Raw genomic sequence first — 25,240 nt, 5'->3', positions numbered from 1 at the left:
TGATACCTTGTGTCCATATAATATGGACCATCCAAGCGAAGGAGGGACTTGAACAATGTTGGTCAAGTGCACCCATAAGACTGCTTAACTAGCCAGAGGCGGCGAACTAAGCAGAAAAGACTCTGACCTGCAAAGCAGGGACGTCCAAGTTGTAAAACCTTACAAATGTGGACGGCGAGGATCAGCCGGCCGCCTCACAAATTTCCGAAATGGACACCCCGCTGGACCATGCCCAGGAGGATGAAATGCCTCTATTGGAATGGGCTCTGACTCCAATGGGGCACTGCAAGCCCAAGGAGGAGTATGCTATGGGTGATAGCATCCACTAACCACCTGGAAATTCTCTACTTTGTAACAGGGCGACCTTTAGCGCGGTTAGAGAAGCTCACAAAAAGCTGTTCTGATCTCCTGTATGAGGCAGAACGCTCGATGTATACCCTCAGGTCCCTGACAGAACGGAGTAGGGACAATTCCTGGTCATCCGTCGAAGGGGAAATGCGGAAAGCACTATGACCTGGGCTCTGAACGGAGTGGAGAGCACCTTAGGTACATAACCCAGCCATGGTTTCAGGACGACCTTGGAGTCGTTAGGCCCGAATTCCAGGCAAGCAGGGTTGATGGAAAGGGCCTGTAGGTCTCCTACTCGCTTAACCGACGCTAGCGTTTTAAACGAGAATGAGCTGAGGCTCGTGAATTGCAATGGTTCAAACGGGGGGCCTTTCGAGGCCCTTAGTACGGTTGGTAAGCCCCAAGGTGGAACTGTACGAGGACGCGGGGGTTTAATTCTCCTGGCGCCTCGTATAAACTGGACCACCGCACCATTCCTGCCCACTGATCGGCCAGCAATAGGGGCATGGAAAGTAAACTTTGATGGTGGATGAGGAACGCTGTTTATCTAGAATCTCCTGCAGAAATGAAAAAAAACACTGATACATCAGAGGTAACCGGATCTAAATCGCGGTCTTGGCACCAAGCTGAGAAAATGGTCCATTTCAGAGCATAGAGGCGTCTAGTAGACGGAGCTCTAGCTTCTGTCATAGTGTTTAAGACACACTCTGGGAGGTCGAAAGGCTCCGTTGAGAGGCCACACATGCAGGGCCCATAACTCGGACCGTGGATGCCACAGCGTGTCGTTCGCTTGAGAGAGGAGGTCCCGTCTCAAGGGAATGGGCCACGGGACTGCTTCGAGCAGCTGGAATATCTCCGACACCCACGGCTGGTTCCTCCAGAGGGGGGCTATTAGAAAAAGCCTGTGCTGTTGTTCCCTGACTCGTCTGAGTACCTGCGGTAGCAGAGCAATTGGGGGGAATGCATAGAGCGGGAGGCTGGGCCACTCGTGGGCCAGGGCATCCGTGCTCTTCATGAAATAGATTGGGCAATAAGAGTTGTCTTCAGAGGCGAAGAGGTCTACTCGAGCTCTGTCAAAGACTTCCCAGATTTCCCAGACGTTGTTCCTCGACAACATGTCCGCTCCTTGGTTCATTTTGCCCAGCACATGCATCATTTTGCCCCCCATCACAGACAATTCTTGAGATTCGCATTCGAAAGGGTGGATGTGAAAGTACGCGTCTTTCAGCTCCAGTGACATGAACCAGTCCCCTGGGCATATTTGCGAGAGGATTTGTTTCAATGTGATCATCCTGAACGACCTTTTTACCAGGCCGTTGTAACGTAATAAAAATTTAATATTAATATGTAATTTAAAGCAAATAGTTTAATTTAGCTCAAAGGGAATCATTTATGATTTTATAGGGAATTTGAACAGAATCACTGTTTTACAGCTGATCACTGATCGAGCCGTATAACAAACTCTGCACTGGATATTAAAATCCAAAATATAATGAAAACACTATTTAATAGCACAGTAACAAGATTGGCAGATTAAGACAATAACTTGTGAGCACAAAACACAAGATACTTCTCTTTTCAATATAAATAAGATTTTATTTATATAAACCTAAGACATAAACTAATCTAGCACATGAACACATGCATTCACACATTCACACGTTGCAGAAAGAGAGAAAGTAAGGAAAGGATGAGTTTAAGAGAATGAAAATGTGAAATCCCAAGTTTACAGCAATATGTTCAATTGCATAGACCTGAACAACCATCAATCACTTATTTAACCCTCGCTTTGAGTTTCTCAATGAGGCTAAAATTTATATTAAATACACAGATTCAGTTAGAACCTGGAGGTGCTACTTGCTTGCTTTGGGGTTTCCTTTGTGTCTCGTCGTCGCTGCAGACAGGGGGGGGGGTTCCCCGAAGTGTCTGATTGGTTGAGAGTTCAGTAGTCTTTGAAGTGACGTCTTGGGCGTTGGCTGAAGATGCGGAGTTGGTCTGGTTGAAGTTTGAAGTGAGTGCAGTCGGAGCTGGACTTTTCAGCAAACTTACATTAGAACACGAAACTCCACGGAAAGAAAAGAAACTAAAGTAAAAGAATAAGAATAAAAGGATGTAATGAGACTAGGTGGTTTTCTTCTCATTGTGGTAGCAGCTGGCACGTGGGCCAGATCACGCTCAAAGAGCAGCGTCAAAACGCGGTGGCAAAAGAGAAGAAGAGGAGAAGGGAGAGGACCAAGAGGTTGTAAGAGCATTTTTAAGAAGAAGAGAGAGTTTGATGGTGTCCTGAGTTTTTAAACACGGCTTTCAGACCGTCCCATCTGGACGTCTTGACCAATTAGATACTGTCCTTGCTCGGGCTATTGCTTTGTTTCTCCACCCCATCAATAAATCAACATGTTATCTGTTCAGTCAGAGGTCTGAACTTTACAGGCCCTTGCAAAATATACTTTTGAATCTATAACAAGACTATGATACATTTGACAAAGAATTGATTGGAAGAAACATTTAAAGCATGATTTTTCAAACTCATACATACCAAACACGCATAGGAATCCTTCAGCTATTCAATAATGATTAAAAAGACATACACAGTGTTGGGGAGTAGTTAACTACAAGTAGCGACGCTACTAACTTAACTACATTTTTCAGTAGCTTGGCAGTAGCTCAGTTGCTTTTTAAACAGTGTAGCTTTTCCAGTAGCTAACTACTTTTTGCAGCAAGTAGCGGTGTAGCGCGAGCAAAAGCTACATTGCGTTTTGTCGAGCCTGCGCGAATCCGCGCGATGCAAGGATATTCTTCTTGTTTGATTACAAACTCATTTTTTGCCATTACCGCCACCTGTTGTTTAATCACGCATCTTGCGGCTAACAGTTCACTGACGTACAGAAGTGGGTTGACACACCCATATTATCCATGATGGAGCAAGACCTGGCGGCAGATTTGGAGGATGGAGAAACAACTAACGTTAATTACCCATGGCCTTATTTGTCCAAGTTCATGTCTCTCAAAGAAACGACAAGTAAAGGTTACACTTTTTGTAACAGTCTGAGATATTTGAGTGTTGTGTGTAATAAAACAATACTCTTTGAAATCATAATTGTATTGCATTGTTTTAAACACTAAATATTTTACTTAAAACATTCCTCAGACACTTATTCAGTTATTTATAATATACGTTGTTCAAAAAAATCTAAAGTAGTTTCAATGTAGCTAGCTACTTTTTGATAGTAACTTGTAGTGTAGCTAACTACTTTTCCAAAAGGGTAGCTTGACTGTAGTTTAACTACTTTAACTTACGAGTAGCTTGTAGCTTGTCAAACTACAGTTTCAGAGTAGCTTCCCCAACACTGGACATACATAATATTTGATTAAAACATGATAGTCTAATATGTGGGTTACAAACATAATATGGGGTTCTGCATATAAATGTCCTTTGAGGATGATTTTATGTGCATATGAAAAAAGAAAGTCTTTGTGTTCTATGGAGAACGAAGGCATGTTCTTTAGACAAAGGAATTTTGGTTTGGTCTGTCTTCTATGTGGGGGAGAAGTCAGTCTAAGGAAGCTTGTGAATTCAGTTGTGGAACACGTGATGGCCATCTCTTTGACCATCAGTCTTGATTATTTGCCCCAAATTTGACGGTCTCCGTCCTGAATTGGAATTATCAATAAGTGTTCTTTTGTCTCAAGGTTGTAAGCTGTTCTGTGAAAAAGTTGGTTAGTTTGCTTGCTTCAGACTAGTGGTGCCAGAATCTAATTTATGACATTGTCCTGTTTCCTTGGGGCCTCTCTGAATTCCAGCTCCTCAGATTTCAATGTTCTGATGCATCTTAAATTTGTCTGATTCAGTCTCTGATATTCTACACCGTGATTCAGGAGTCTGAGATCTAGAATAGGTCACAGGCCACTGTCTTTTTTGGAGACGAGGAAGTAGCGACTGTAGAAGCCTGACTCGCTCTGGGCTGAAGATTCATCACCTCTGCTTGAGCGTCCTCGCTGCGCACTGTGGTGGCGACCACACCGCGGAAACGTGGTGGTCTTCGAGCAAATTGGAGTGAATAACCTCATCTTATCGTAACCATTAGAAGCCATGGATGACAGCAGAGGTTCGTGGGCTGCTAAAGACCAGAGATGAAGCATTCAGATCAGGAGATAAAGCAGCCCTCAAAACAGCAAGAGCCAATCTGTCTCATGGCATCAAGAAGGCAAAACATCAGTATGCTAAAAAAATCAACAACAACTTCAGCGACAGTAAAGACACTCGAACCCTGTGGCAAGCCATTCAGACCATCACTGACTACAAGCCCCCGCCTCAGGCCAGTGACGATGACAGATCCTTACCAGATGCCCTCAACCACTTCTACTCACGATTTGAGATACAGAACGACACACCTGCACAGAAACTACTCACACCTGCAAACGATCAGGTACTCTGTCTCTCTCCAGCCGATGTAAGGAAGACCCTATCCAGGATTAACCCACGAAAGGCTGCGGGCCCTGACAACATACCTGGACGTATACTGAGAGACTCATAGCTGCACAGCTGACGGACGTCCTAACTGACATCTTCAACATCTCGCTGAGCCAGGCAGTCGTCCCCACGTGTCTCAAATCCACCTCCATAATTCCAGTACCAAAGAAGTCACCTGTGTCCTGTCTGAATGACTATCGTCCCATAGCACTGACCCCGATCATGATGAAGTGCTTTGAGAGGTTAGTCATGCATCACATCAAGTCCAGTCTCCCAAACACACTGGACCCATTCCAGTTTGCATACCGTCCAAACCGTTCCACAGACGATGCAATATCCACCACTCTCCACCTAGCTCTTACTCACCTGAAACAGAAAGACTCTTATGTAAGAATGCTGTTCATCGACTTCAGCTCAGCATTCAACACAATAATCCCACAACAGCTCATTAACAAACTAAATCTGCTGGGCCTTAACACCTCCCTCTGTAATTGGATCCTGGACTTTTTAACTGCAAGACCTCAGTCAGTCCGTGTCGGCCGCAACACCTCCAGCAGTACCACACTGAGCACAGGTGCCCCACAAGGCTGTGTGCTCAGCCTGCTGCTCTTCACACTGCTGACTCACGACTGCACTGCCAAGTCTAGCTCCAAACAGGATAATATATGTTTACTTGAGCATTGCACTACAAAATAATTAGGGCTGTCAATGTTAACGCATGCGATTAATCTAAAATTTTTAACGTTAATATTTTTTTTTACGCTAATTAATCGTTTGATAAGGTTTGACAACAACTTCTTGCCATCATGGCAGCGCGGAAGCCTGCGTCCCAATGGGCACCCAATCCATCCTAAATTCTATGTGATATTAGTAATTTTCAATACTACTTAGGGCAGATAGGGTGTATAGTATGCACATTGGGACACAGGGATTGTGTGATTATGAGGCGCCGGGCTAGACAAAAGTGAAGCGAACGTGGAAAGAGAGAGCGAGTGTGTCCGATAGAGAGAGAGAGAGAGAGAGAGAGAGAGAGAGCGACAGTGCGCAAGAGATATGTAGGCCTATACTCATGTGATAAGGGTGCAGCGAACCAGTGTTGCCATTGTCACGGTTTTCCCGCACAATTGGCCTATTTTACAGTCGCAGGAAAAATTACAGAGCCGTGGGTTGCGTTTTTTTTGGGCTACTTTTATAATGTACCGCGGCCACCCAAAGTGTATGTATATTATATATATATATATATATATACATACACACACACACACACACACACACGTGATCGCAAAAGGAAGTTATTACAAACACTCGTTGGTGGTTTAAAGTGAGTTCTGAGTAAAAGTGTACTAATAATCTCATAAATTGTTTTATGTAGCACGATGCTAATGTTAGTTCTAATGCACCTGCAGAACAGGTCCAATTCTTCTTCATAATGCATTTTATGGCTGCATAAGGGCAGGACGCTTATGGTAGGCAGAAGAGGATATTTGCTCTCTTTTTGAAAATGTTTGTGTTTTATTTTGTCTGCTATCACAGTCGTACGCCCGGGCGCTAGAGCGGGCCCGTGGGGAACCAATAACACACTTCCCTCTGTACCCAGCGCTGAGCGGGGTGACAAGAGGCACATTAGAGGCTGTTTGCAGGGTGGTCCAGCGGTTGCGAACTTGGGCCCCACCTCTTTCTGCCTGGATGATCAGGAGGACTTCTGAGGTGCCGGATCCAAAGCGATCTTGGGCCGGGGTCCTTGGTGCTTCGGGAAGGGGTAGCGTCTTGTTGAGCGGAAACGCCCTCTTTCCTGCCGATCCTTAGGAGGTCAGTGTTCGGGAGTGGCCGGCGTTGGCTTGGCAGGCTGCTGAGTCTGCACAGGCCTGGGGTGACTAGAAGCAGCAGAAGAACTGGAGCGTTTCGGGAGGAGGTGTCGCATCGCTTGAGACGACTTCTGAGCTTCCGTAAACTGCTCCGCAAAGCCTTCCACAGCTGGCCCGAACAGGCTATTCGATGAGACCGGAGCGTCGCGGAAGGGAATTTTATCCGCCTCTTTCATCTCCGTCAACGTGAGCCAAAGGTGGCGTTCCAACACTACCACGCTGGACATCGACCGCCCGATGGCCTGGGTGGTGGCTTTGGTGGCGTGCAGGTACAGGTCCGTCGTGCTCCTCAGGTCCCTGAGTGAAGTCGCATCGAGACCGGCCTCCTCGCTGGTGAGAATCTTGGCCTGGAAGACCTGGAGCACAGCCATAGAGTGCAACACCGAAGCCACTTGTCCAGCCGCCGAGTAGGCGCATCCAGCAAGTGCAGAGATGTCTCTGCACGGCTTGGACGGATGGTTCGCCCTCGCCTTCCATCCGATAGATTCATCCAGAGGGGGCAGGTGCTCGTATCCGAGATCATGTCACTCGCAGCCGCACAGGGACACTGATCAGGTTGAGTGAAGAAGGCCGACAAATCCTCTCTCTGCAGTGACGGCGAGGCACGCGGGCACTGAGCCGACGTGAGCTCGCTTGTCTCCGGCCGCTCGAATCCTCTGCCCCGCTGTTTCTTCCTCGCAGGTCCCTGGGAGGAAGAGGACGGGAGGGCGCGAGGGGCGGAGTCACTTTCTGAAAAGAAAGCCATCTGCGACCGCAGAGAGGCGAGACTGAAACTCTCGCAATGAGAGCAGTCAATCCCGCAGCGTCAGTGTGGGATTTCCCCAAGCATGACACACACTCAGCTTGACCGTCATCAGCGTGCAGGGGAGTCCTGCACGTCTTACAATGATGGCACGGCATTTGAAACAACACCGTGGCTTTTTTAGTATTGCTCTTTTGTGAGGCTCTTTTAGACCGGATGGTGGCAGGGGATAGACTGGGAGCTGCGAGAGGTCCAATCCGGCTGCTCAGACGTTTCTACGGCGAATCTTGGCGTCAGCGAAGAGTCAGCGTGGAAGAATCTTCGTTACTGAAGAGAAGAAATCTGAGATGTGGCGGCGAAGCGGCCGCTTATATAGCCATAAGCGGCTATAGCCCATTTTGGCGGGCTATGGCGGGCTGCATAGCCATAGGCTCGCTCAGCGCCACCGCCGAGCTATTGGTTCGATTTTATAGCACTGCACGAACCAATGGACGTGCAGTTTCACTGTGTGATTGAAAGGGCTTCAGTAGAAGAGGAAAAAAGGAGTTTTTCCCATACAAGCGTCTTACTACGCAGTACGAGTGGAATATCGAAAGGGAAGCTTAAATGTACATCTTTAAAACTAACCTCAAAGGCATCATGGAGTTTTTTCTGCAGCATCAGGGCAATTTGTCGGTCTGAAATGTTGATGATTACGAAAGTTATACTGAAATATAGTTTAATTGCTTATCCCAAAATTGTTACTCTAACCACATAATATACAGGTCCTTCTCAAAAAATTTGCATATTGTGATAATGTTAATTATTTTCTGTAATGTACTGATAAACATTAGACTTTCATATATTTTAGATTCATTACAACACAACTGAAGTAGTTCAAGCCTTTTATTGTTTTAATTAGAGATCGACCGATATATCGATTTACCGATATTTTTCCCGATATTTAAGCATTTTTCCATAATCGAATATCGGTTTTGTAATATCGGATTCCCCGATAAACACCGCCATCTTGTGGACGTTTTCAGAATTGCGCGCAGGATCGCAATTGCAGCGCATCTGAGGGGAGATGAGACAGCAACGGCGTGCAGGTACTTGATTTGCTGTAGTTAGTAAACTATTTAATATTACAGGCATTAATGCACAAATTAGATGTATTACATAAATGCCTGATATATAGTTTAAATGCAACTTGGCTCTAAGAAATATGATAAATAAGATACTCTGTCAAGCCCTGTCCCTATAAAGATAGGCTATAACTTTGCCTGAAATAACACAGCCATGAATTAGCACATGGTGGAAATAAAAGCGCTGAATTTAATTCTGTCTGTGGTCTATTAGTCTCGTGAAGTCGGAGTCACATAGATAATCCGTCAAGTCCTCTCCCAATAAAGACGTAACTTTGCATGAATTAAATAATACAGCCATGAATGATTGCATGTTGGAAATAAAAGCGCTGAATGTAATTCTCTCTCTGTTGTCTATATGCTCATCATTAGTCTCGTGAAGCCGCTTTCATATTGCAGTTCACTCAGCGGTTGATGCTCAAGAAATGCTCAGCACGGCCACCGCATGTAACTTTTAACAAGATTCACTTTTTTGAAGCACCCTAAATTGTATTAACACTTACTATATAACCATTATTTCGTTTATAAACATCTAAATTAATACAACTCTATGGAAATTAATTATTTATTATCTCCGCGATCGATCGCAGTTTGAGTAGCCTATAGTTCTGTGGCATATAAACCGCGCTGTCAGCAGCATAATTTAGAGCATGCCAGTTGAGAAATGCAATAAAATACAATGCTTGTTATATTCCAATATTCCAGAGAATATTATTCCGTGAATTAACATTATCCAGTGAATTATTCTTCACTCTTTATCCTATTAAACAGCTTATAAACCTACTAAAACTGTAGTTAAAAATGAAGTTGATATGACTCCTTTCCTTTATTTTCTCCATTTGAAAACATTAGACTTTCTATGTTCATTTTGCTTACTGCTAATATTAGTGTTGCAGCTAAAGCTTTTTATAAATAAAATGTTTTTTATTGTTGTAATACGAAGATTAAATTGAACATGACAGGGCTCTAGACTGCGACCAAAATGGTAATTGTTTGCGAGTTAAAATTTGATGTGGTCGCATTTGTACGAGTGCCAGGTCTGCGCTGCTCCAAAGCGTCTGCTTCATACAGTGCGCGCTGCCAGCCGCAGCACATTATAGCAGGAGTCAGATTTCACTGATCACGTGAAGAGAGGTGCTTTCAACACGAGCGCTTAGTGGGTAGAGCCTGGTTTATACTCGGCGCGTCAGCACGAGCGTGAAGGTGCGCGTCGCGGATGGATTTGTTTTCAAACTAAAGTAAAAGACCGCTTCTTAAACCAGAGAAAGTGAACGTGGTGGTATTCTTGTAGAAAAAACTCCTGTCAGCTACAGCCAGTTTAGTTTTACTTTTCTTTTTGTTTTCGTTTTGAGAAGCTTGTTATCTTTGCTGTTTACCTCAGGTTATGCTATAGAGGTTTTCCTTAATTAAAAAAAATATATATTAATATTTATTTGCTTCCTCAGAGTTTGCTAAACATTCTGTAATATACTCGGTATATAGTACAGCATGTGGTGTGTCCTGTGCCATGCCTCGTCTTATTCGTTTTGTTGATAAATGTTATGTAAGAGTTTGTCATTGTCAACGTACTGTTTTATTGTTGTTGCGCTTTTTAATTAAGAATAACAATGAATCCATCTTTTGTTTTAGTCTTAAAAAGTTAAAGGTGTATAGATATAAGCAAAACAGACAATGATCTTTTCTTGTAAAATGTGACACCAAGATCGCAAATTTGAAAGTAAAAAGCGCACGAAAAAAGGAATTCCTGATCACAAAATTTAAATCACAAATAATACAGATGAAAAAGAACGAGTTGAATGTTGAACACTTTCGTTACCATATAACTATAAACTATGATAAAAGTTCATCAGCATGCATTGATTAATCAAATGTTGTAGCAAAAACAAAAAAACAAATTGCAACCAAATTATGTGCTTGTGTGCAAAAGTGAGATCAGTGGGAAGAATGAGTCTAGAGCCCTGCATGAAAGACTGCTAATTCTCAAAACATTTTTTGTTAAGATGACTGAAAGGAGGAAAAACCAAAGTGAAGTATGGACTTACTTCACGCAGTCATTTATTTACTTTATAACAGTAAATAAATATCGGTTCTGCATATCGGTTATCGGGCACATAGACATGCAAATAATTGGTATCGGTATCGGTTATAAAAAATCAATATCGGTCGATCACTAGTTTTAATATTGATGATTTTGGCATACAGCTCATGAAAACCCAAAATTCCTATCTCAAAAAAATTGCATATTTCATCCGACCAATAAAATACCAATGCACTCAATACATGGTCGGGAATCCTTTTGCAGAAATGACTGCTTCAATGCGGCGTGGCATGGAGGCAATCAGCCTGTGGCACTGCTGAGGTGTTATGGAGGCCCAGGATGCTTCGATAGCGGCCTTAAGCTCATCCAGAGTGTTGGGTCTTGCGTCTCTCAACTTTCTCTTCACAATATCCCACAGATTGTCTATGGGGTTCAGGTCAGGAGAGTTGGCAGGCCAATTGAGCACAGTAATACCATGGTCAGTAAACCATTTACCAGTGGTTTTGGCACTGTGAGCAGGTGCCAGGTCGTGCTGAAAAATGAAATCTTCATCTCCATAAAGCTTTTCAGCAGATGGAAGCATGAAGTGCTCCAAAATCTCCTGATAGCTAGCTGCATTGACCCTGCCCTTGATAAAACACAGTGGACCAACACCAGCAGCTGACATGGCACCCCAGACCATCACTGACTGTGGGTACTTGACACTGGACTTCAGGCATTTTGGCATTTCCCTCTCCCCAGTCTTCCTCCAGACTCTGGCACCTTGATTTCCGAATGACATGCAAAATTTGCTTTCATCTGAAAAAAGTACTTTGGACCACTGAGCAACAGTCCAGTGCTGCTTCTCTGTAGCCCAGGTCAGGCGCTTCTGCCGCTGTTTCTAGTTCAAAAGTGGCTTGACCTGGGGAATGCGGCACCTGTAGCCCATTTCCTGCACACGCCTGTACACGGTGGCTCTGGATGTTTCTACTCCAGACTCAGTCCACTGCTTCCGCAGGTCCCCCAAGGTCTGGAATCGGTCCTTCTCCACAATCTTCCTCAGGGTCCGGTCACCTCTTCTCGTTGTGCTGCGTTTTCTGCCACACTTTTTCCTTCCCACAGACTTCCCACTGAGGTGCCTTGATACAGCACTCTGGGAACAGCCTATTCGTTCAGAAATTTCTTTCTGTGTCTTACCCTCTTGCTTGAGGGTGTCAATAATGGCCTTCTGGACAGCAGTCAGGTCGGCAGTCTTACCCATGATTGCGGTTTTGAGTAATGAACCAGGCTGGGAGTTTTTAAAAGCCTCTGGAATCTTTTGCAGGTGTTTAGAGTTAATTAGTTGATTCAGATGATTAGGTTAATAGCTCGTTTAGAGAACCTTTTCATGATATGCAAATTTTTTGAGATTTTGGGTTTTCATGAGCTGTATGCCAAAATCATCAATATTAAAACAATAAAAGGCTTGAACTACTTCAGTTGTGTTGTAATGAATCTAAAATATATGAAAGTCTAATGTTTATCAGTACATTACAGAAAATAATGAACTTTATCACAATATGCTAATTTTTTGAGAAGGACCTGTATGTAATAAAAAAAATCTAAATTGATTAATTATAAACATGTAGAAAATAAGCTACTAATGGTCGCAGACATTTGAATCCCACTTTATTTCCAAAGATTCATGCAAAATTCACTGCAAATCAGTTCAACAGAGATTCAATTCAGCCACAACCATAAAAGCACTCAAGATTTAAAGGGCACCCTCTTGTGGCAGCAATATGAAGTCAAGTGAAATCAAAAGCTAAGTAATATTGATTGGACTAAAAGTGAATAAAACTCACTGGTCAGATCCAGCCAAACATGTACTGATCCTCCTTCAACCACATCTCTGGAGACTCTGGGCTGCAGCATCCTGCACACACAAGCACACAAACAAATAAGCATACTTTTAAACATAATTTTACTCATTTACCATTTAAGCCTCAGCTGTTACATCTAACGTGGGTCATGTTAAAACCAAACAAGAAAAATCTAAATATGTGCGACATTCAAAAAGCTCCAGTCAGGACAGAGATGCACAAAACATGACATATCTGGACAGACTGACACAGACAGGCAGGACAGACCTGCTTTTCTCCACCTTAAAAACACTGATTCACTCCTGCAGCCTCTCCCAACACACTCCCCATCAGTCACTCTGCTACAGTCAGTGTCACCTGACAGGTCATGTTGTTTACATGAATGCTTGCGTTTTTTAAGCTGAAAGGAAAACACCTCGTACAGGTAGTTGATGATGTAATCAGCCCCGACGTTTAATGTCAGATGGGAAAACGTTCACATGCAGTCATTTTTTGCCCATTATCTTGGTATGTACTTGTGTTTGTGTGTGTGAACACACAGGGCTGGTGTGTGTAGGTGTGTACAGAGATGCAGTCGAGTGTTTCTGACTACGAGGCAGGTGTTTGTGTTATGTGTATGATATTTGAGTGTGCATGATTAGCTGATGTAAGTGAACCCTTATTAATATAAGGGATAAGTCTAAAATTGCATTAAGAACATCTGTGACACCTTAAGAAGATGCAGAAAAAAACATCAATGAGTGTCATTTGAAGTTGCCCTCTAATGAACAAAAAAAAAAGCTGCAGTGTTGGTTAACAATATAGTTTACTGGTTAAAATAGAAGTTGTAAATGAACTGGCCAAACAAGTCACATGATCCAAATAGGTTTTTTCTTAAGCATACATGATCAAATGACAGCTTATTTGACAGAACAAATAAGTGACTTCCTCAAGCTGAGTTTTACGATCAGGATTATGAAACTTGGCTGACATACTTTGGTCACAACATCAAAACAAAACAAGTTCGTTCAGGTCATTTTTATAATCTTTTTACACAATGGAGCTCACCTTTTGGTTAGATAGCTGGTGAAATTCTCCCCAAACTCTATGACGCCCCAGTATTCCCCATTATAGATACCAGCGAAAGCTTCAGAATGAGACAAGCTCACCTGCAGAAAGGAAACAGGAAACTGTTCTTAGATCTAGAAATCATCACTGAAAATGTACAGTTTTTTCTTGACTATTTATAGTTGTTTTTGTTCCTCTGGTTTGCTGAAGTGAAATCAAGAAAAGAGGAAGTAAGAGTCTGTCTGTATATAATTAGTATTTTATTCTATATATTCTTTCTGTTTAAAGAATTTTATATATATATATATATATATATATATATATATCGTCAAACAGTACTATATACACAGGAGCTTTATTTTGTAAATTTTGTGTTTACCTGGTAGACGCTTGTGTTGTCAAGGAAGGACAGCAGTGATCTACTATAGGCACTGGGACTGGTTTCATTATTGACCACAGCCACATCAATGCCTTTGGGGTCTCCACCAATACACAAGCACATCAGACAGATCTGAATTACAGGCAACAGGAACTGGAAACAAAGGGACCTGAGTACAAACCAGAGGAACATAATCAAAACATTGTTTTGGGTTAAAATGCTTTGATTATTAGAAATCTGCTCACACAATGCAAGAGATTGTTTGTGAAAGACAACAGTTTAAGTACATTTAAGAAAGTGGCTATTACGTTTAATTCAATTATTACTGCAGTCATCCATTTATTCTGTTTGCTTAATGCTAAGAAAAAAAAAAAAAAAAACTTCACAGTAAAAATCACAGTCTGTCCAAAGGGTCCATAAATACTTTAAGATATCATTACCCTGGCATTCTCCTCATTCGAACCATCGTCTTGATCATCAGTGCTGCAATGTTACGCCATTTTGGTATGATGTGTCTGGCTTGCACTTTCCAGTCAGCTGCAGAGACACAAGAACATTTCAACTGCAATCATCACAATCTCAACGGTGAACAAAAGCTGTTATTCTAAATACATATTTTTAGGTACATATATGAAACCAGTGCCATTTAATGTCAGTACAAAAGTGAATATCTGTTTTAGTTTATCTTTTGCATGCAGTAATTTAGAGCAAGTGAATTTCTCCCTCTTTTTTGTACCTGTATATTTGGGTATGTCCTCCGGTGTGCTCTTTCTCAGTATGGGCTCTCTGCTCTCATCTCTCATACTGTCTGGAGATGGGCTGCTCTCCAGCGGACAGTCCTGAGGACTCTTGTTGGAGCCCATTTGATCAGAGTCCTCACAAAGTTGCAAGAACGCACTCTCTAATGTCTAACGCACACATATAGATACATTTGAAAGGTTAACCAAAGCATTTTGCATGTACAGTACGTGCATATGAGATATGTGCGTGTTTGTGTGCACTTACTACTGCATTGTGTTGCTTCATAACAGCATCCGGGGGACCTTCAGCTAACAATCGACCATTCCTCATCAAACCCACCTAAAGAGACAGAAAAACACAGTTTTTATTGCTCATATGATATGATGCTCTTTTATAGCTTAGAAGACCTAATGGTATAATGATGACTTAAAGGAATAATTCACCCAAAACTGAAAATGTACACATCCTCAGGCTATCCAAGATGTTGATGAGATGTTGAAGTGAGTCTTTTTCAGAACTGATTTAGAGAAATGTAGCATTACATCATTTGCTTACCAACAGCTCCACTACAGTGAATGGGTGCCGTTAGAATGGTCCAAACAGCTGATAAAAACAACATAATAATCCACAAATAATCTACATACCACCAGTCCATCAATTTACATTGCGAAGTGAAAAGCTATGTGTTTGTAAGAAACAAATCCATTAGTAAAGCAGTTTCATTTTAAACCGTCGCTTCTGGCCAAAACATGATGGATTGGAGTCGTGTTGTGGATTATTGTGATGTTTTTATAAGATGTAAATTTTATAAGCCGTCAATTTGATGGCACCCATTCACTGCAGAAGATCCACTGGTAAGCAAGTGATGTAATGCTACATTTCTCCAAATCTGTTCTGATGAAGAAAAAAAAAATCATTTACATCTTTGGATGGCCTGAGGTTGACTATATTTTCAGTAAATTTTAATTTTTGGGTGAACTATTACAAATTATTCATTCATGTTTAAATCAGTCTAAGATGATTCACTTACAAATTTCCTCAAGGAGAAATAAAAATAGAAACAAATGAAACAATTGTTGACTTGAAGCAGGAGCAGAGCTATAATTTAATGTGGACAGCATGGCTCACATGATTTGGTCTTGTAGAAATTTGATGATAAGTATTTTAGTACATTTTGAGATCTCTGACTTGGCAAACGTGAACACAGTTTCTAACACTCTTTTGAAACTCCAAAGAAGACACATGTGAGATTACCAAGGTCTGTTTTTCAGGAGAAAAACCAGAGAAGCTGAAAACTGAAGCAAAAGTAAGACTAAGCGAAACAACAGATATCTCATTACCTACGAGTAGATAATGATGGCAGACAGAGAAAGGAGTGTGTAGTATTGTTGTTTAAGGAATACTTCTAATTTTTCGAAATTCACATCACTGTTCTGTGATTGTGTCTTTGGTGTCACTCTGTGTTGTTTGTGCATGTGACTCAAGAGTAATACATCAACAGGAAGTTGCAACTGTCTGGTTGGCTTTACACAGTCAGACAAAATTATGCGCAACTTTGAACACAACAGACGTCATTGACAAACTTGTAAACAACACTTTGAAGAGTCAGCTGACTTAAATCTTTCCCAATTCTACAGCTGGAATCTCTCACCTGATGTATACCAGTGCGGTTTTTGACACAATATACGGTATATAGCCTAATTATTGTGTGAAATAAGTTTGTCAGTTGTCTCAATACCATGAAGAAGTCTAGTCAAAACTCTGAAACCCCAGCATTTATTTTAAAGAAAATGTCTGCTAATTCAAACATAAAAGCTCACCTGTACTTTTTTGCCAAAAGCTAGTTTTAAAGTTATGTAATAGGCCACAGTACAAAGTACATTTGGCAAATGAATCACAACTAAAGGGATTACAGAATCAAATCTGTATGAGTAATGAGTAGAGTGGTTCGTCTGTTCAAGAAACACACACCCACACCAGAAATCTAAGAATGACTCTATTAAATCATGCACTTCTGTTCTGTAGCTTTACATTTAAACTGAGCGTCTTTATTTTTTAACTAAGAGTGGGAGTGAATTCTGGAACAGGTTTGTGGTCAGAACAGGAAGGTATCTTACCGTATTGGCTTGTCTGGCTTCCTCAATGTAATGTGTCGTAATAATGACCGAAACCTGCCCTCCTCTTACAATGTCTACCAGGTGCTGCCATATCCTGTAGAAGTGGAGAGTTTGTTGCATGAGTGCTGTGTTTTTATATGGAACTTTTGTCTTTATGAGATTTACATGTTTGTATTTGGCTGATGCTTTTATCTAAAGCAACCTACCTTTAGTGCATATATTAATAATTAGTACAAACATTCCTTGGGAATTAAACCTATGAATCCACAAATGGCATGGTATAACACAAACTGTTAAAAAGTGGAAAGTGTCAGGACAGAGAGGGGGAGAAATGTGATCAGGAAATAAAATCAGTTGAGATTTGACCCCAAATTCCTTTGAAAACATTATATAATGAACACTTTTATGTCATAAAAATTACAATGATTTACACCACCACTGAAATGTTTGGGGTCAGTAAGGAAAAAAAAGAAAGAGTGACAATAAAGACAATTATATTATAAAATATTTCTATTTCAAATAAATGCTGGTCTTTTTAACTTTCAATTCATCAAAGAATTTAGAAAAAATATATAATATTTCCACAAAATTATTAAGCAGCAAAGCTTTTTATCAACATTTATAATACTTAGAAATGTTTACTGAACACCAAATCAGCATATCATAATTATTTCTGAAGGGTCATGTGACACTAAAGTCTGTGTTATACTTTCCGCGTGCGCGAGTCCACTATGGTCCGCTAGGGTCTGCGTGACGTAAAAATTGCCATTGGAGGATGTGCGCAGAGGCTCTGTGCAGACATCCGTGTGCCTCTCATTTTTTGTGACTGCGTGGACAAGTGCGCATATTCAGGCTGTGTGAAGAAGCCCATTGCTACTCGAACCTGTACAATCCATCGATAAAACAATATAAAGACAGCCAGATGTACAAAAACACTGGGCAATTGTTTGTTCACATGTTTGTTTACTGTTGAAGGCGATCTACTGCGCATGTATGGAACATGTTTTCGGTAGTATAAATACATGCAGTCCGCGTCCGTGTACGCATCCAGATTGCTCATGTGGAAAGTATAACACAGGAGATAGACAAGCTATTTCAAATTGTAATAATTCACATTATTTCTGTTTTTACTTTATTTTTGATAAATAAATGTAGCCTTGGTGAGCATATCTTACTGACCCCAAACTTTAGAACAGTAGTGTGTATATGGTAAATTAACACATTCTTGTATGTGGTAAATTAACATTCTCACAATGCATAGGTTACTATCTTACAAAGCAAAGCACCCCAAAATGGTTCAAGGCTTAGACAGGCTTGGCCCATAGTCTGTTATGTAAGAGGATTTCAGCAGGGTTCAACGGGGTCTGACTGGAACCTATGTGATCTTAGCATAAAAATTTATTAATTTAACCAAAACTAAATACAGAAATGTAGAAAATATGTTTCTCTGGATATTAGCTTTTCTAAACAATGAAACATTCTGAAGTAACAAAGCCACCAATAACAGAGGGCTGTGTTTAAAAATAATATTTTTCTAGTTTTCACATACCTGCATCTATGTTCAGCTTAGTAAGTGGTGCATCATATGCAAAACTGTGACACAGTGACCCTATCTTTACCCATACACTCATTCCTTTCATGGCTACTGCTCCTTCTACATGTTCTTTACTTCCTTTTGTTCATGAATTACTCAAATTCCAAGAAGAAATGAAGATTGGCACTGAGAATTTACAGCATAAAGCTTCTTTTTTTAAAGTTTATAATGTGTTATAATGAGTTGGAGTCTTGAGCCTACAGAAGGCAAGATAATCTTCAGCAAGCCACATACTCACGATGCACTCACATGGAAAGATCAAACAAAGGCATGCAAAAGAGTCCACTGGGATTTGTTTGCCCATTATGCATTCTGAAAGATCTTCATACTACCAATTCACTGAGGCAAATCTTTGAAAAGGCCACTTGAATAATTATAGTATTTACAATGAACAAGTGAATAAGTTCATGAAATGAACTTCAAGGTATGATGAAAATACAAGATACTAGGAAAGCTTTTAACTTAAGAGGAAAGTTACTGCACAGTTATGAATGTAAGTTAAAATGTTAAGTTGAGATGTCTGAGAGAGAGAGAGAGAGAGAGAGAGAGAGAGAGAGAGAGAGAGAGAGAGAGAGAGAGAAGAGAATAAGCAAAAGGAGTGGTGCATGGCAAAAATCTCATGCTTTTAGAATGCAGAACAAGGTTCATCCACAAACACATATACAGGAGAGACAGACTGGTAGTGCTAGTAGTAGTATGAGTGCATAAGAAGGTTAATAAATGTGATGGGAAGACGTGATGGAAGGTAAAAAAGGACGAATACTAGAGATAGAGGTATGTTGTGCATACTTGGCCCGCAAAACAGGGTCCACTCCTACAGTGGGCTCATCCAGGATCAGAAGTTGTGGGTTCTGAAGCAGAGCAGCTCCAAGTGAGACACGCCGCCGCTGGCCTCCACTGAACAAAATGAATAAAAATGGACGTAATAAACGTAAATAATCAGTTATGAAATTTAATCAAATAAATTAATTTTTTATTAAAGTTTTATTTGCCAAATGTGTAACAACATTGCAGACATCTATGGAAGCCCATTTTCACCACTGAACAAAAAAGGTCCAGAATTGCAAGATATAAACTCAGAATTGTGACATATAAAAGATTTGTGACATATAAAAGTTGTGAGATTTTTTTAATCTGTGATGGAATCAGGCATTCATAGACACCTGTATTTGCTGGTGAAATGAAATTTGAATCTTTCTACTAGCTTCAATTTATAGTAAATATTAAAACTAATTATTAAAAGAAATAAGAAAACACAAAAATACATTAAGAATGCCAATATATATAAAAAGGTAGTATAGATAAGCAAAGAACAGATTGCAATATGAAATAAGAAATAAAAAAATATGCTAAGTTATAAAGTAATCTAGTTTTCTATGGATTTTATTTAGCTAATACTGATGTTTACTTTTTAGAAACAATATTCGGCACAGGAAATGCTTCTAATTACTAAAACATTGAGCAGCCAACTATTACACTAAAAGTAAAAAAAAAAAGAACATTAATTATTTAAATGATCATTAGAGAATCACAAGGTATCTCAAGACTTACCACAAATCCACTAACCCAACCTAACATAACTAACCAACTTATCAAAGAGAAATTGACCTTAATAAACTCATCTGATCTTTAAGACCTTCAGGGCCATTGTCTTACTTTTCAGATGGATGAGCCCTGCCTAGAGCCAGCTCATCACTGTAAAAACAAAACCAGACAGACTACATCTAGAGGACAAGAGGACACAAGATGCCTTTCTGCACAAAAATAAAAGGCTCATGCTTCACATTCCTTGGCCTTAGTGAAAGACAATCTCCTCTGTACAGACAGGTACTTTGCTTCACTATAAAATAATAATAATAATAATATTAATAAAAATAATAAACCTTATTTCCTACAAACAGTGCACACAACAGTCATAAATAGCACTTGGGAATCTGTCAATCATCTACCAATATGACCCCCATGTCAGATAGCAAACAAATGTCAAAGATCATTGTCAATGAATCATTAAACAGATCATTTAGATTCACTCAGCTGTCCATATAAAAGCCACTGTAGTCACATGACCATTTGACCCATAGACGCCCCTATAGAGGAAGCGTGAGAACTTTCAGAGCAGAGCGGCCAGATAAACGGACACAGGTTTTCCCAAATGTTTTGAAAGCATGATGTCATTAGGGAAGCTCTGATGAGAATGCTGCTGTCAGAAGAGTCAACAAAGAAAACTGGGTCACACATGATGCCTCATTTTGTTTTATCCTCCTCACTGTCTCTTTCAGAATTTTGTCATCATTTACTCAGCCTCATTTTGTTTCAATGCCTTTCGTTCCAAACCTCCAAAACACGATTTCCTTTCTTCTGTGAATCACAAAACTTAAATTTATCTCCGTTTCTCACAAATAGCTATTGTAACACTCCGAAATACTCACATGGTTTGGAATGGCGTAAGGGTGGACAAATGATGACAGAATTTTCATTTCTAGGTAGGGGTGGGCGATATGGAAAAAATATCATATCACAATTTTTTTTTTTTTTTAGAAATATCACGATTTGATCACGATTCTTTGTCATGTTGGTTCTACTATTTTGGTTTTGAGCATTACAGCCAAACTAGAAAGACAAAGCCTTTCAAAGTAACAAAAAGAAAAAAAAAAAGACATGGCAGATATTTAGGCCAAAGTGGGCGAAGATAAAAATCTTTGTCATTATTTGATCTTTCTTATTAAAAAATAAGAACAAAGATACACATTACAAATACACATAATATACAAATAAAACAAACAGTGTTTTATTTCCAGGTACAATAGGTGTATTTAGCAGGAGCATTCAATGAAATTATAAATATAAAAATAAAAAAATTATAGACTGATTCCTAAAGCAACTGTATTCAAGCTTTTCAGTCAAGAGTAGTGAGTGATTTTTCTCTTTGCGTTTTGTTGTTTTGTTAACATTAAAGGAATAGTTCCCCCAAAAATAAAAATTCTGTCATCTGTCTGTCAATTCTGTCATGATGTTTTATTTTTCTACCATCATTTACTCAAAAGTTGTTTTGAACCTGAGTGAGTTTCTTTCTTCTGCTGAACATAAATGCTATTTTGAAGAACATGGAAAACCAAACAGTTGCTGGTCCACAGTGACTTCCATAGGATTATTTCCTATTATCAAAGTCAATGTGGATCAGCAACTGTTTGGTTACCCTCATTCTTCAAAATATCTTCTTGTGTGTTCAGCACATGAAATAAATTAATAGAGGTTTGGGACAATATGTGAGTGAGTAAATAATGACAGAATTAAATTTTAGGGTGAACTATCTCTTTAATGACAGTCGGCAGCATGTTTAGTTCTGTCCCTTTAAGACCTGCACGCATTTAACACAGGCACTGTATCCATTTTTCTCTCAGCTGTTTACTTTCATTTTAGACATAACCCAGTCTATATGTAAACGTTGTGTGTTTTGACAGTATTAGCGCAAAAGATAACTTAGTTCAGTAATCAGGCGCTGTTAGAGGCTGTTTAGTGTGCGTGCTTCAGGTGTATGCTCTCAGAAAAAGCGCACGCCAGACCAACGCATGAATGAAACATTTAACCGGCAAGGCTTGTATGCAAATAATGTACTTTTGCGATCGCGAATAAGTGCAGTGTCTGTTGTATGTCGTGTTGTACAGTATATAGAGACGGAGGCGCCAGAACTGTATTTGACAGAATGTGCTCTGTAGCACCATACTACGATATTTCTTCAAAAGCAGATCGTGGAGAGATTTTTATCGTCCACGATCAAAAATAAAAAAAAACATGAATTAAATGAAAGGTCATTCTACCTGAGATTTCTCACAAGGCTGTTTTTCTGTGGCAGGTCTAGGAAGTCAATGAGGAAATTCATCCTGGCTTCTGTTTCTTTCGATGAAAGGCCATGAATTCGACCATAAAAAGATAGTGTGTTACTGATAGTGAACTCATTGTACAGAGCTATATCCTGAAGACAGAAAGAATGAAAAAAGAGAGAGGAAAAATATATGAAACCCAAGAGGATTCATTTATCGGATTAATTATACCCTAGGCTTTGTGGGTAAACACCAGTCTCTAATTATCTCTCACCTGTGGCATGTATCCCACCATCCTGCCTGGCACTTCATGTCCTGGGAAAGCAGGGGGTTTCCCCAGCACTGTGATATGACCATGTGAGATCTTTAGAGTTCCCACGATGCACTTTAACAACGTAGTCTTCCCACAGCCGCTTGGCCCCAGTAGCCCATAACTAAGGACAGGAAACAAACATAAACAAAGATCCAGTCAATCCTCCACAGACCTTTTTAAATTCAGAATTTCAATTTTAATATTTAAATTCAAATGAATCAAAAGTGACAATAAAAACATTTATAATATTACAAAATATTTCTATTCAAACTAAATGTTGTTCATTTTAACTTTATATTAAAAAAAAGGAAAAAAGTATCATGGCTTTCACAAACATTTTCAGAAGCTCATTGATATTAATAAAAATATTTCTTGAGCACCTCAGTATAGAGTATTTTAGAGGTTTGTTGTGCTACTTGTGCAAAGCACCTAAGGGATGAGGAGGGGACGATATATGCATGCACGTGCGTGACATGTCACATGAACATCGGCTCAGCATTTGCGCATACTTTCTTGCTTAAAGTGACCATTCAAGATTGGTGTAACCTGATAACATATTCAAAACACATTAAAATTGTGGACTCACATTTGGCCCTGAGGCACTGTCAGGTTGAGATTGCTGAGAACTTTAAGTTTCCCATATGAACGACACACATCTCTACAGTGGATTGCAGCGCTGCAACTCCCGGCCTCCAAGTCAGTCTTCATTGTACCGCTCTCCAAGCGCTACATATAAAGAAATTGAAATCAGCTCAAAATAAATATTTCCAAAGTAGAAAAAAATACATGCATCCAAATAAGCTTTAAAAATGTACAGAAACAATAATGAAATAGAAGACATTCACATTAGCTACAAACAAATATTGCAAAGGAACTGTCTTTGTTGTGTTGTCTATAACAACATCATACACTACATGACTTACATTGTTAACATGAAACAAAAATATGATGCCTCATTTGTGATCCTTATATTGGTTTCTTAGCAACAGCTCAGATTCTGTAACCAAGTATCCCCTTTACCGATGGAGCAAACTGGGTCATCTGAACTGTAATCTGTAATCTCTCCTTCTTTACACAGAATCTCTTTCTCTCACTCAATCTCTGCACACTTAAACCCAAATTTTTCATCACAAAACACACAAAAAACACTATCAAGATCTCTAATTCTTACGTTAAGGCCGTTCTGGAGAAAGAAAGACTGATGACGAAGATTTGGGCATCTATGTTAATTGGTGTTTTATTATCATCATACAATTATTCAAAAATACATCAAGAAATGCATTTAAAAATTACTTAAATATACTGATATTAAGAACATGTTTCCAGTTTCCGAATTAAAATAATTGTAATATTTTTGTGGTCTTTAATTCAAATTTTCTTTGGTGGTATCTGGAGGCTATTAAAAAAATATATAGTCTTTTTATTAAAAGGCTATAGTTTGGCAACATATATTATTTATTTATTTAAAATATTATTAATATTTAATATTTAATATATATATATATATATATATATATATACACATCAACATCAGTGTGACAAATCCAAAATGTGCACTTATTTTAAATAAAGTTTTCAATTAAGTTTCTTAGTACTTTACATTTTAGAGTCAATAAATAAAATATCAGTAGAATTTATTTAGTATTTAGTCTAAAAGATTAACGTACATTTCTGAGAACATTTTGGACATTTTTATTTGTCATCAACCTATGCGTGTATAGTTTAAACCGCACTCTGACGTTTAAAGGTCCTGATGAGAAAAGAAAATCTCTACACGAACCGGTTGAATGGAGACAACCTGGAAATCAGCTGACAATATCGTTTCAACAGTAATTTTGAGCAGCTGAACTGGTTTGGTTTTCTATTTCTTCTTTGTTTTGGAGGAAGTGCCTCCCTATCACTGCACCTGACAGGAGCTGTTTGGGTCCTTCAGACAAACTTTCCAACTACTTGGCTATTTACATGCAACCATCAGTTCTTTAACAATAACTTATCGAATAAATTCAATTTTAAAGATAAATTACAACAGTTTACAAAGCACGGTATACCATAAGATGAAATGAGTTTTATAATTCAAGTTCAAATGAGCGCCTATAAATCCTGCACAGCCGTTAAAACGGTTAAAACCTATCTATACAAACTTTAGAGAGAAAAATAGATTTTATACCAAGGCGTCTTTATAGTCCTTGAAGGAAAATCACGTCGATTAAATGAACAGTCCAGCTGTCCGGTTGTGAAACACTCTCTCTTCTGTCGCAGCGTTATTTCATGAAAGATGCCACAGCAGCTGCGCGCGTTATATTATTCTCCTCTTCTAGTTTACTGACAAGCCCCGCCTCCTATACGGTCTGCCTCCAGTCACTGACCAATCCGATTCCGAGAAGCTATACAGAGGCAGACTGTGATTGGGCAGTTGAGAAGTCGCTCAAATAATAGCCATAGCAATCATAGCAAAAGTGGTACAGCAAAAGGGCAGGAGTTATCGAAACACAGGTAGAGAAAATATCGATGTCTGCATGCTGCATTTCTACACACACATGAAACAAACACCTTAAAAACAGAAATCCCTCAGTGATAACAACTGACAATTACAACAAAGGCTTTTCTTAGTTTAAGCGGTTTGTTGAAATGGCTCAGTGCTTCTTAGTGATGGAGAGTCTGATTCATTTTCGCGAATCGGTTCTTTTGAACAGTTCGTTTTAAATAACTGGTTCAAAACCCGATTCAGAAATTATTTTACGTCCTGCCACAATTACGCCATCGTGTGGCAAATGTACACGCTCTTAATATATAGGCACA

At 39.7% G+C, this 25,240-nt stretch overlaps 1 protein-coding gene across 1 annotated transcript in view; it reads right to left on the bottom strand.

The window, feature by feature from the left end:
- Positions 1 to 24,775, bottom strand: part of LOC306850184 (ABC transporter G family member 20-like) — a 33,108-nt gene extending 8,333 nt beyond the window's left edge. Inside the window, exons 1-13 of the mRNA XM_079385675.1 lie at positions 24,609 to 24,775; positions 23,028 to 23,167; positions 22,403 to 22,562; positions 22,126 to 22,280; positions 19,097 to 19,204; positions 16,714 to 16,807; positions 14,861 to 14,935; positions 14,592 to 14,763; positions 14,296 to 14,392; positions 13,856 to 14,024; positions 13,477 to 13,577; positions 12,412 to 12,482; positions 8,054 to 8,103 (exon numbers count right to left, since the gene is read on the bottom strand). Of these exons, the coding sequence (XP_079241801.1) occupies positions 8,054 to 8,103; positions 12,412 to 12,482; positions 13,477 to 13,577; positions 13,856 to 14,024; positions 14,296 to 14,392; positions 14,592 to 14,763; positions 14,861 to 14,935; positions 16,714 to 16,807; positions 19,097 to 19,204; positions 22,126 to 22,280; positions 22,403 to 22,562; positions 23,028 to 23,149 (1,374 nt within the window). The 5' untranslated portion in view covers positions 23,150 to 23,167; positions 24,609 to 24,775. The remainder of the gene's footprint in view (positions 1 to 8,053; positions 8,104 to 12,411; positions 12,483 to 13,476; positions 13,578 to 13,855; positions 14,025 to 14,295; positions 14,393 to 14,591; positions 14,764 to 14,860; positions 14,936 to 16,713; positions 16,808 to 19,096; positions 19,205 to 22,125; positions 22,281 to 22,402; positions 22,563 to 23,027; positions 23,168 to 24,608) is intronic.
- Positions 24,776 to 25,240: the final 465 nt, after the last annotated feature.

This window comes from Barbus barbus (genome assembly GCF_936440315.1).
Source record: "Barbus barbus genome assembly, chromosome: 30".
Classification (NCBI taxonomy): domain Eukaryota; kingdom Metazoa; phylum Chordata; class Actinopteri; order Cypriniformes; family Cyprinidae; genus Barbus; species Barbus barbus.
This window is presented reverse-complemented; position numbering and strand designations above follow the sequence as displayed.